Here is a 13,293-nt window from a genome sequence, read left to right on the forward strand (position 1 = left end):
ATCTGACAATATCAATATTTAAAAAATTGTTTTTTAATGCCCACAGCAGTTCAATTTGGCATAATGATTTGAAATCAATTAAGGCTAAACTTGATAAATAGAAGATAATATTAGAGTATATTAATTCTTCAGAACCCCTTATCATATTACCCATAATTAAAACTCAAACATGGTACAGCATAAATAGCCCTAGACTGCTACTCAGTTTTAAATTCTTGTTTCATTGCTACCACTTATTAGAATCAAAGTTTCAAAGATTTTTATGACTAGTGTCAACACATTTAAATGGTATACAACAGCTCCATCTATAGGTTACCAAGTCAAACGATTACTTAATTAGAAATAGCTATAATCATCACCAAAAAACCAACAAACCAGTATATCTTCTGAATTCTTATATTTGAATCCTCAGTGTTCCTTTAGTTGGAATTTATTAACTACAATATCACAGTTTAAAAAAAACGTAGACGCAAAAATTAGGAGACTGCTGATGAATTCTACTTACAGTACTTCAGCACCAAAAAATTGGGCAGTTATGCTGATATATATATATATATATACACACACATATATATATATATACAGGTCAACAATTTTTCAAAGTCTTAAAATGCTTATTTATAGTGAAATCTATATAAAACCATTAAAAACTTATTTTATTTACATTATTTTAAAAAATGAAAAGTACTGTTTCCTTTTCCACAACTGGTCAAAACTGACTCTCTAACCCTCCAAGTCCACTTCCCTCCCCCACCCACCCCCTTTCTATCTGTGACATACAGTGATCACAAGACCCAAACATATTGCTTGAATAGACTGTGCCCTAAGAAGGTAGAACACCTTTAAAACATAGTAAGCTTAGAATAGCAACTGAACGTTTGTACATTCACAAGGGGGTAGATAACCACATGAAAGAGGCGAATGTGTGAGTATACATATGTATGTGTGTTTTCTCAAATCCTTAGTTCAATATAAATGTGCAATTTCACAGTAAGAACTCATCCTGTAAATAATTATGATATTTTCCTAATTTGAATGAACATTTTTTTAGGCTCAAAGTTTCTTTCCCTCCACATCACAGTGAAACATCCTCTCAGGTATATTCCAAAAATGTGTTCCTAAAGGAATTAAAAGGAGTATGTCAAAAAGGGCAAGGCCTGTTTTAAAATCTTTACATTTAAACAGAAAGTGAATAGTGCTGCCTGTGGCTCTAAGAATATTGTTTTGTAAATAAATTAGCATACAACTTGTGAAAGTATACAAGCCTCAAAGACAGCCATCAAATCCACATGTGACCAACAGTGAATGATCAAACCTCTTTTAAGGATCCCAAAAAAGCTTTAGTGCTAATATATTTCTAAGTTTTTAGTAATTCAATATGAATTGGGCCAAGTGCAAAATCGTCACCAGCTCAACATTTCCTGGGGCTTTGCAAAAAATATATATATATTTAAAACTGTCCCTGGTGTGCTTTTCTAAAAACACAATGTCCATTCATAGTCCTTTCCAATGGTATTTGTTTAGCAGATGCCAACTGAGAAACAAAAACAGGAAAAGTCTCTCTTCACTGCTGGACAAAGTTTTGTATCTGATTATAGTCCAAGAGAAGTTCAAACATCAGATCTCAAGTTGTTGCAGATTTGAATTTTTTTTTCCTTTTCCTTTATTTTTTTTAAACTTTATTTTATTCTTTTTTTTTTTTTAAAAAAAAAGGACATTCCACCCTTGTGAGTTTCAACTCAAGTTTTAAAATGGTGCTTTGGCAGCAACACCTTGGTGAAATGCACCTGTCATTTCAGGATTCCACGGCATAACTAACTGCAAAGTGCTCTCTATACATCAAAATACAAGGGATTCCCTGGACACCTGGGAAGGGAACCCAGCAGGTTTTTAAAGTGCACTCTGGTGTCCAAAACACTAGGACCGTTCGGCTGAATTCTGAGAAGGGCTGGGTTCTGTCCCCTCCTCTGTGCTGCTGTCCAAGTCCTGCTCCAGTACCGTCTCATCTTCATCCAGCTGTTGACTAGTGAAGTTATTGAGTTCAAGAAACCCACTGGGCTCTACCACCACATTGGAGCTGGAGTGACAAGGAATGGAATACTGAGGGATGGTCTGTAACAGAAGACACACATGACAAAGTTTTAACCTCTGAAATAGACCAGGGGGTAGAATAGGGTGGGGGTCTTGGGGAATAAAGACTAAAGAGATAGTGACCACTAATAAGAGACCACAGCATGGAAGTTGGATGATGAATGCTTTTCAAAGGCATTTGCTAGAGGAATGTTATAAGATTAGAAGAAAGGAAAAGATCTGGAGATACAGTTCTGACCTTACAATCACAGAATCTTAGAGCTCGAAGTGATTTTGGAGATCTAGTCTGGTCTCATTCTAGAGATGAAGATGAAAAAATTGAGACATACAGGGGGAAAACTTGTCATATAATGAGATGATAGCAGAGATAGACCAGATTAGATATTCTCTAAGATTCCTTACAAGCCAAAATGATATTTTACACTTTATATGTGTGGTCATGTGTATGTTATGTCATAAAACTGAGGATGGAGTAACTGTGTATCTAAAGAAATATATGTAAATAATCTTTTTTTAAAATATTATTATAATAGCATTTACTAAGACATGCCTTAGCTAACTTTCTTAGTTCATTTGATAAGGGTACATTTAAAGTAAAAAAAAAAAAAAATCAAACCTGAAATATGCAGACTGCTGTGTGGGGTCAAAGACAGTTCATGATATAAGAAATTATATATTAGATATAAATAAATTATTTATTACATCATATCCTGATGGCAACTGAACACACTCAAGTGCTGGTTCTATTTTATTAATATCATCCTCCATGGCCAAAGAAAGGGAAAAAATCAAGCACTGGAGAATTATCACCTGCCTGGGAATCAGAGTTCTAGTCATGGCCATCCTATTTACTTGATTAAGGAACTTACAAGAGGGGCTAATGTACTTTCTCAGGGTCTCAGTACCCACATATATAAAATGAGATGATTATGCTAGCTTAATTAGAAAGCCCTTTAAAATTCTAAAACTATTATTTATGGTCAGACTAACTACATATTTATAAGATGGCAATATGCCCTTTTAAGCTTATTAAAATGCTATTCCTCCTAAATATGTAGTAATACAACATACTGTCTGAATAGCACTTTCAAATGAGATAATACACACACACACACACACACACACACACACACACACACACACACACACACACACAGCATTTTCCAAACCTGAGAATACTATAAAAAAACCCAATAATTATTATTATTCCCTTAGAGAAATCAAAGTGTTTTTATAAATATCTTTCATTAATCCTTAAGGATCTTTTACTGAATTCTAATTTAGTGATTCTACTGTTTATAGAGACTATAAGTATGTGTCAATAATATCCCTATGAAAGCTGAAGCCAATTCATGGAATGGTTAAGAACTGGAAGGGACCACAGAAATCATCTAGTTAAACCCATTGCTTTTAGAAGGTAAGCAAACAGAGGAGCCAAGTGGGGAAAGGACTTGTCCAGTATGAGTAGCATGGCTGTAACTGTGCCACAATTAAAGTCTTTTTACAGTCCTCTTTCTGTAACATAAAGCTCCTTAAAACATCTGCTATTACAGAGAGGTGAAAACAGTGTGGATAATTCAAATCATTTCTATTTAGTTTTAAAATAAATTATGAATCTTATTTCCCCCATAGTCCATTTACCTACTTTGTTCCATTTTTCTTGAGCTAACATTAGTATTTTCACAAACTGACTGATGGTGGGCAAGGACCAGAAGAACAATAAGAAGGGAAGGTCTTACAACTGCATCATAGAGCATGACACAGTGAATAATTATGGCTGACATTACTCTAAAATCTTAATTAACCAGAATTTATTATCCAATCTTTGATTAAATACTCCTAGACTCTTACCTATTCTATGTCCTCTGAGAACAATGGTTTTGGAGTCAGAGGACTTGGAATCAAATATTAATAACTCTGCCACTTAATGGCTGGCTTGCCCTTTCTGAAACTTAGTTTCCTCATTTGTAAAATAATCATTAAGGTTTCTTTCAACCTTAAATCCAATGAACCAATGAGCCTTTGGCATTCTAATTTAAGAGCTATAAAGCTACAAATCAAAAGAAAATAAACAGGGTAACATCAAAAATTGAGATTGCTTCCTTCCATCCCCACCTATACACAAAGTCCTATATTCTCTCTCTCATGCAGACACACACCCCTGTATACTTTCAGCCTTTTCTATTTCTCCTAAATCTACAATCACTGTACAATGATAAATAATGCCTAAAGTAAAGGATTAAAGGAACTGCAAGATAGCCATTCAAGAATAATATTCATTAGCCTTTGTTTACCAAAGCAAGAAGTAGGATGCAGACACATTAAAAGTTAATATAACAATTAGAATTGAAACAAAAATATTTTATGGCTAGTTCTGGGTATAACAAAAATTTCTGAGTTAAAACTGGGGTCCGTCCAAAGGAAGGAGGCCAGAATGAGGAGGGGACTCAAAACCATCTCATGTAAGAAGCAACTAAAGGAACTGGGGAATATGTTATAAGGCACCCTGGAAGTGAGCAAAGGAAGTAAATAAAATAATAGCTGTCTTCCCATGTCTAATAGGTTGTCCTAGGGCAGAGCACATATATTTTGGTAAAAGTCAGAGGTAAAACCATGAGCAAGAAAAGCTGTTCCAGGGAGGTGGGGTTTATCTCCAGAGAAGGAAGAACATTCTAATGACAGCAGCTAGCCAAAAAATGATTGGCTGCCTTCAGAGGCAGCATCTCTTCACAGATCACATCACAGTCTTTCAACATTGAAGGTGCTCACACTAAGGTTATAGGAGCCATAGTCAAGAAAGTTGTACAAGAATATTCATGTATTGATAACCGATTAGACTAGATAAGCCTTGAGACAGTTTGATTCTGGGATTCTAGAATCCTACTCATCTATTCTCCAGATCAGTTAAATGATGTTTCTGCTATATAATAAAATGCAAAAAGGCTAAGAATTAAGGTAATGGTACTTGAAAAATGCATGTAATTTAGTTCTCATGGAAAAAAAGCTGGGGGATCACCTAAAAGGGGCTTAAACACTAGGGCTTTTTTGGCTGATATTAGCATCAACTTGCTGAAATAAGTATGATGGATGGCTAAGTATCTAATTATATAAAACAAAGTCCTCAATTCCCAAGAGTACTGTAGGAATTAGGTAACAGCTACAAGGTTTTTTGATCTTTTTAAAGAAAGAGAGTTTATAACTAAATGACATCTTCATTGTCATCCTAAAAAGCACTTTCATCACATAATTTTTTTAAAAAACATCTTCTCTTTTCTCCTTGCTGCCAAGGATTTAAAAGGTAGTTCTGTAACTTTCTAACATACATGCACAACCATTCTTCAAACATCCCCAGACTCTCTCACTTTCCTGCCAACTCTTACCTGGATAATAATTTCTGCAGGGCTCTCTTCAGCTTTCTTTTGGCCTATATTCTGAATACGTATGAACTGGCCTGTTGTAGGTACTCCTGGTGCTTCGATTTTCCGTGTTAAAGATGGGCCAATGGCAGAAGGACTTGAACAGGACTCTCTACATTTCTGTTGCTGAGGAGTAGAAGTCGCCAGCCCTACTGCCACCACCTGAGTAGAGGGTGACGAGTCTGCTTCACCAGGGAGTTTATTAGTGGCAATAGCCTTGTTGGGGGAATCCACTATCAAATGTTCTACATTTGTGTCAATCTGAGCTTCCATCATAGACATTTTCAAAATGTCTGAGACTGCTGTCTTCTCAGATGCCTGCATGGGAGATATGCCTGTCACTGGCACTGCCAGCTTAGGCATAGAATTGCCACCAGTTATCTTTGTAACAGTGGGAGGCTGCCGCCCCTCAAAGGTTATCTTTGTAACAGAGGATCCTTGAGTTATAATTGGCTGCTCCACCTGAAAATCAAATTTGGGTTTTGTGTGTTACAGCTAGGTCTCTTTGATTTAAACCTAATCAATATCACCTGGACAAAATGGCAAAATAAACATTTGTGACATGAGGAAGACAGTTTGAAGCTCAGTGTTTTAAATAAGGATAATATTTTTTAAAAAGAGGCTGGAGAAGGAGGGAAGAGGTTGAAATACTCCTTGAATAGCCAGCCAAGGCTCCTAATAGGAAAAAGTCATAGCAGCCTCATTTTCCTTTGGGATTTACATCCCCAAATGGAACACTATTGTCCCCTTTAAAAATAATGTCATATATGTTTATATATGTACACACTTTGGCCTTTTCAAATAAAAGGCAAGAGAAGAGTTAATTTTTGATTTTGCCTTTTTTAAAAAAGATATATTGATTTAATCATGCCAAAGTCACTGATTTTTCTCAGTCTAATTTTTTTAATTGCCCATACGTAATATTGCTTCTGCAAAATAGGAGACAAATTTTACTAGATGGTGATGTAAACTACAAAGGAAGACATACAATGGAGATCCTTAGGAGACTGCAGTATACTCAGCTTTATTGCCACAGAAATAAAAATTTATGGGCATAGAAATGAATAATATTTTATACCTAAAAAAACAAAAATAAAAATAATTAGGGACATGGATGCCATGCACTGTTGGTCAATGTTGAAGTAATTTCATTAAAAACAAAAACAAAAAAAAACAAAAACAAAAACAAAAACAAAAACTGAAAAAAATCAAGTTCTGTGCGCTACCAATTTTTTTTCTTCCTATATTAATGAGTACATTTCTTTCCTACTTCCAACCTCCAGGCAGGACAAGTATTACCAGCGCAATGAGGTTGTGCGTTTTTTTTTCCTCTTGCCAGGAGAAAGCCCCGCTACCATGCTTGGGCCGTGCGTGGTGTTTTCATTTTTTCCTTGAAAGAGCAGGCTAACTTTGCATGCTATCAATATTCCGTTACCTGGCTCGCCGGCTGTTTCTCAGAAGCTGCAGGGAGCTGCAGGGGGCCCTGTGAGGGCGGGGGCTGGGGCTGCACGTAGATTTTTGGCTGATTCGGTGCTTGCTGGAGTTTGGGGAGCTGCTGCTGCTGCTGCTGTGTGGTTTTCACAGCCAGAACTTGTACTACAGTCTGTTGGGGCTGTGCCATTAACGGGGGCAATTGCCTTTCCTTGACCCCCGGGTGATGCGGGGTATGCTGTACCTCAGCCTTGATCTGGGCTTGTTCTGGCTGAAGCGGGGTAAGCTTTTGGTGTCTGATGGAAAGCTGGGGCATCTGTGGAAGTTTATGCTGGAGCTGATCAGCCTGCAGGTGGATGGTCTGCTTCTGTTTAGTCTGGAAGCACTGAAGGGTTTTAACTTGCAGTTGAGTCGGCTCCAGTTGGGGCTTCTGTGGTTTGGGGGCTTGTGACTGAGTCAGGGCTGATCTGTAAAACAGACCTGTCTGAGGGTCTAAAGTGTCCATCTCTTCCACCTCGCCTTCTTCAGTTCCAAGCTCTTCACTGTGTTTGGTAAAAGCTGTATGACTGCTTAATGCCTAGGGGGAAGGGAGAGAAACAAATTAGAAGCAATAAAAACACCTGCATTGCCACTTCTTCAGCTTCAAAAGGGCTGTGATTTCATCATTATGGATGTGTCCTCTGCTGATGCAGACAGCAACCCTTTAGAAGTCTTATTGGGCTGTCTTATGAGTTGCTATGGCCAAAAAGATTCATCTTCTGCTGGCGAACCCTCTGATGAAGAGCCTTCTACCCTCAGCTAGGCTTGTTCCTCCAACAAAGACACAGGATGTCACTGGGCTCATAAGCAAAGCTTCTCCAGCTTGGCGAGAACTTGCCAGAGCCTGAACACCATTGGCCTTGTCTCTGAGAGCCCAGGTACCCCTCTGCTGTACCCTTTTTAGAGACACAGAAGAATCCTTTTGTTCAAGTTGCATTACTACAAAATGTATAAAAGCCCTCAAATTAGTGGATTAAGAGAATCACTCAAAATTTGTCCAAGATTTGAGATCTTCAGAAGTCATAAAATGATCCTTCAAAAAAAAGTATGGTTTTAGAAGGAAACTGTCCCACTTATGTCAAAAATCATAATTTCTGCTGGGATCAGCCTACGTTCTTTTTACTTCAAGGTGCATCCCCTACTGTATTTAACTGAAATGCATATCTTTGCCAGTATGAAATTGGGCAAGTCTTTGGGATGCTGTATTTTAGAAGGACAGTGACAAGCTGGAGACTGTAGATGATCAGGGTGGTGAGGGAACTGGCAATTATGTCCTAGGATCAGTTGGAGGAACTGGGGATGTTTAGTATGGAGAAAAGAAAACTAACAGGGAGTTATGAGGGCCGTCTTCAAGCATTTTAAGGGTTGTCATGGAGAAGAGGGGTTAGATTTGTTCTGTTTGGCCCCAGAGGGCAAAACTAGGAAAAATAAGTAGAAGTTGCAGAGAGATAGAGTTAGAATTCATGTAAGGAAAACCTTACAATAATCAGAGCTATTTTAAAGTGTGACAGGTTGCCTCAAGATGTCATGGTTTTTTCACCATCACCAGAGTCACTCAAGCAGCAGATAACAGCTGGCTAGGAATGCTGTAGAAGGTAGTCAAGCAAGAACTATGCTAGACCATCTCTGAGGCCCCTTCCAACTCTGATTTTCTGATTTTCCCTTCCTGAAGCTGTCTCCCTCCTCTGGAAAAGGGGAGATCTGGATTAGAGGGTTTCTAAGATCCATTTCAGCACTGACATTCTAAGAGTTACATGTTATTATCACTTTGACAATACAGTTTCAAGTCCAAGGCTACTTCTTTATTTTTTCTAAGGAGTTTATTTTTTTTCCTTCTCTGATGTAGCTTATTTGCAATTATGATAAGCTACAGCAGGTTATACTATAATTCTGTGATCCTAACAAGAAGACACCTACCAAGCCCTTGCATTCAGGTTAGAACAATAGATGTGTATACCACCAATGCTAGGCAGCACAGTGTAGTAGAAAAAGCAGTGAATTTAAAATCAGGAAAGTCTGACTCTCAGTGTTTTCTAAGAAGTTCTTAGTCAAATCATTCCCCATCTTTGAACCTCAGTTTCCTTTTCTGAAAGCAGGAATAATTCTTGGAGTATCAACCTCAAGAATCAGCTGTAAACAATACAGCATCTGTTAATTATTTTCTCAAGAGTTGATTATCATTCTGATAAAAAATGGAAGATTTTATCTGAAAAATACCTTGACATTTCTAATTAGTCCCTGTTTTCCTTGATTTTTGAATTACTTCTTCCCTGGTGGTCACCAAACCTAACAATGCTTTTTTTTTTTCTTTTAAAAAAACAGGGTCTACTTCTTCCCTGGTGGTCACCAAACCTAGCAATGCTTTTTTTTTTCTTTTAAAAAAACAGGGTTTTCCATTTTGTCCAAGTTAGTTCAAGTGCCTGTCATGGACTTCAGTCCGGCACCAGTCAGCACCAGTATAATAGCCCTAAGCCGCTCCAATTCTGATCTGGACTGGTTCATCCCTCTTCATACAACCTTATAGTCCCTTGCTCTTGGAAACTCACCATACTGATGCTTGATTTAGTGCAGTGATACAACTGATGAGTTGTAGCTCAGAATTCCTAAAGCTAAAGAAATCTACCAGCCTCAGCTTCCCTAGTAGCCAGGATGATAGGCACACGCCACTACTGTGGATAAACTACCAAGGATTAACTACCAATTACAAAAAACAACTAGACTATCAGACAAACCAAATGCTATTATGTTTTAGAACTTTACTCACCTCTAAGCTCCCTTAAGAGTCTGACTTAAGAGTAAAATAAATATAAGGTTATCAGATCAAATATAGGTCATCAGAGTGGACGGACTTCATGAAAATAAGATTTATTGAGTAGCAATAGTTCTTTAAAATGTGAAAGCTCACTGCTAGACAGAGAAGACTCTTCAACTACTAATTATTTTCAGGTTATTTATTTTCAGGAAAGTCAACTCTTCCATCACTCCTCCTCTCTTTTGAAATAAATATTCTATGAGTTACAGACATCACGGAATCATTTATACTTTCCAAACAGAACAGATATAAAGATATAGATAGGTTGTAGGATCATAGATTTAGAACTGGAAGGGATCTCAGAGATCATCTTGTTCTGTTTCCCCATCTCCCCAAACACAAGCCCCTAGAACAACATCCCTGACAAGATGCCTCTGATTTGTCAGCTTCTAGTAACAAAACACTGACTACTCCATGAGTCAGCCTATTCCAGTTTTGCACAGCAATGATTAGTTGGAAGTTTTTCCTTACACTGAGCTGCCCTTCAACTTCCACATACTGCTCCTAGTACTGCTTTCCTTGGCTAAGTAGAATAAGTTGATCCCTTTTTCAAAACATAACTTCTCAGATACCTGAAGACAGTGATCCTAAAGCAGGATGAAATCTTAAAACAGGGAAGGATTAGTTGCAGATGGTATGGAAGAGAAGGAATAAGGGGGTAATTACAACCTGCTGCATGATGTGGGTAATGGCGCCTGTAGATGATGCAGGGATGGACTTGACCACCACCGAAGTCTGTGTAGCTGTTTGAGACTGGGCCACATGCTGAAGCAGAGTCCGCTGGGGCTGGGAGGACTGCTGATGGGGCTGGGAACGATGGCTAACTGCAAATACAGTAGGCAATGGTATTTCTTCAGAAATAACCACAGTATCTGAAACCACTAGTAGTTTTAAGCAAATGTACATGAGATTACATGGCAAAGGAAAGAAAGGCCCTTTGTGTTCCTAGCTTGGGAGAATAGATGTTTGAATGATCATTCCTCCAATTTTTTCAATGAGGCTTATTCCATTCATCTTATTGAGAACATCAGTCCCATATTGCTAAATATTTGCTAAACTGAATGTTTCCAAGATTAGTGTGGAGCTACATGGGCTTTAACTTTCTCAACACTCACTCCAAATTTAACCCTGAAATAGTTGGAAGTTTTTCCAAGCTGACTTCAGCATGACACTGGTTGGCATTCTCAGAGCTCTTGAAGAAGTGAGACATCATAGTGTAGTGGAGAGAACAGGGAACTTAAGAGTCAGATCTGGTTTCTAGATGTTGGATCAGAGAATTTAAATCTGAAATGGTCCTCAGAGATCATCTAGCCTGAGCCCCTCATTTTACAGAGAGGAGAAACAGAAATACAGAGAAAGGAAGTAATTTGCCCAAGCCACAAAAGGAGTTAAGTGAAAGAGCTAGGATTCCAACATTCCTCAGAATCCCAGTCTTGGGTTCTTTCCAGAATTCTGGCTCACCCACTTAATCAATGAAATGGCCTACACCTGTCCCTTAGGCTCCTGGAGTCCCAATTTCCTCTTCTAGACAGGACAGGAGTAACGAATGATGCCTCCCCTGATTCCTTTAAAAAGCTATTGTGAGGAGCCAATGAGAAAATGGGCATTAAAAGCATTCTGGAAACTAGAAAGCCATAATGCAAACAGGGAAAAATAAATGAGATGTGAAACAGCAGAAAATGAACTGTTCTTTCTTCTGACCCAGACAAAGCTCATTTGAAAATATAGGTTAAAGAAAAGGAAGTTTGTTAAAGCAGTAGTAGGAATAAGTTAAAAGTTCACATCAAAAGATGTTGATCTATTTTCTTTTATCAGCTTTGATTTAAAAATTTGAAAATAATTGGTAGTATCTGATGCTTGCTGTTCTATAGGTTTTAGAAATATTTCACAAGGTATAGAATAAGTGCTCTGAATCAGCCAGGAAACAGAATAGGCCAAGTATGAGCTAGGGATCTTCTGTACACAAAAAGCCCGTAATTTTTTTCAATTTCATCTATATTCTGATGGTAGGAGGGCCCAGATTGCTATATATGTATATGTGTGTGTATGCATGCTTGTGTGTACACACACACACACACGTACATATATACACACATACACATACACAGAGCACTGGTTTTATTCTTAGAAAGGTCATGCTGGGATATCTAGGAGGGAGGCAAACATAAAGGAAATTAATGTAGAAAATCCCATTCTTATGACATTAAGATTGAAATCTGAAACCTCTCAAGGATTCCACAATGAGAACAGAGTTAATCTATCCTTATTACACATTCCATATAAATAGAGGTGTACATTTTATATTAGTGGCATACAAAAACTTATACCATATAAAATTGTTAGCCTACATGATTACTGCTTTTATTTTCTTATTTAAATAAACATAGCAGAATTTTACATTTCACTGTGATACACACATATTTTTAAATTTATGCAATTTAACCAAAACTGTCATAACCTTATGTCCTCAACCCAAAATAAATATCTGAGTTAGAGTTTGCATCAGAACAAAAACTCTTCTAAAATACTACTACAGTCATGCATATATAAAAATAAGCAGCCTACCCTAATGAACATCTCTAATGAAACATCAGGAGACATTAAAAGAAGTGGGAAAAAAATAAGAGTATACTTCTGATAAAACCATAAGATAAAATGGAATGCATATTTGTGTCTTCTATGCAAAACATTATTAACCCCTCTTAAAATAACTTTTAGTACATATGTGGCAGGAGAGACAAAAAAGTGCCAATGGCTAGGAAGTACACAGAAGGAGATAAAGAAGAGGCAGTTTAGTGTAGTGGTAACAGTATTACATTCAGAGTTAGAAGATTTGATTTCCCATCCCAGTTTTGATACTTGCTAGCTAGGTGACATGGGCAAATCATTTCCCATCTCTGTGCTTCAGAATCTTCCCTGTATCCAACAGAGTTGTTAAAGAAGAAAAGACTCATGTAAACTTTAAATGTTATAGAAACATGAGCTAAGATAAGAGGCCCAGTGGAAAGAATCAGAGATAGAGTCTGCTGACTTGGAGGATTCCAATCCTTACACTTACAAACTGTATAAAAACAAGAGCTAATGCTTCCAGAGTACTCTTAAGGTTTGCAGAGCACTTCACAGATGTTAATTTACGGAATCCTCACAACTACTATGGGAGGGATATGTTGTTATTATTCCCATTTTAGAATTGAGGAAACTGAGGCAGGTAGAAGTTAATAGTTGCGTAGGGCCACATAGCTAGTAAACGTTTGGAGTCAGAATTTAAATTCAAGTCTTTTTGACCACAGGCCTAGAATTTTATTCACTACATCACACAGCTGCCTCAAAAATCTCTTATTAACTTTTCTAAGCCTTAGATGCCACATTTGTGTGCTAATAACCTCACAATATTGTTGTATGGAAAGTTTTTTGCAAATTATTAAACATAACACAAACATGAGCTGATATTATATAAATTTAAACTATTACTATTATCATTAGATGCTTTATTAACAAATCTTA

At 37.3% G+C, this 13,293-nt stretch overlaps 1 protein-coding gene across 5 annotated transcripts in view; it reads right to left on the reverse strand.

Annotated features, from left to right (window-relative positions):
* Positions 1-380: 380 nt before the first annotated feature.
* EMSY (EMSY transcriptional repressor, BRCA2 interacting) overlaps positions 381-13,293 on the reverse strand; it is an 84,630-nt gene continuing 71,717 nt past the window's right edge. For all 5 annotated transcript variants that reach the window (XM_051987072.1, XM_051987071.1, XM_051987070.1 and 2 more), the window contains 4 exons: positions 10,459-10,613; positions 6,943-7,515; positions 5,472-5,969; positions 381-2,112 (listed from right to left, as the gene is read on the reverse strand). In XM_051987072.1, coding sequence (XP_051843032.1) covers positions 1,918-2,112; positions 5,472-5,969; positions 6,943-7,515; positions 10,459-10,613 — 1,421 coding nt within the window. In that variant the 3' untranslated portion in view covers positions 381-1,917. The remainder of the gene's footprint in view (positions 2,113-5,471; positions 5,970-6,942; positions 7,516-10,458; positions 10,614-13,293) is intronic.

Source organism: Antechinus flavipes, chromosome 3, assembly GCF_016432865.1.
Source record: "Antechinus flavipes isolate AdamAnt ecotype Samford, QLD, Australia chromosome 3, AdamAnt_v2, whole genome shotgun sequence".
Classification (NCBI taxonomy): Eukaryota; Metazoa; Chordata; class Mammalia; order Dasyuromorphia; family Dasyuridae; genus Antechinus; species Antechinus flavipes.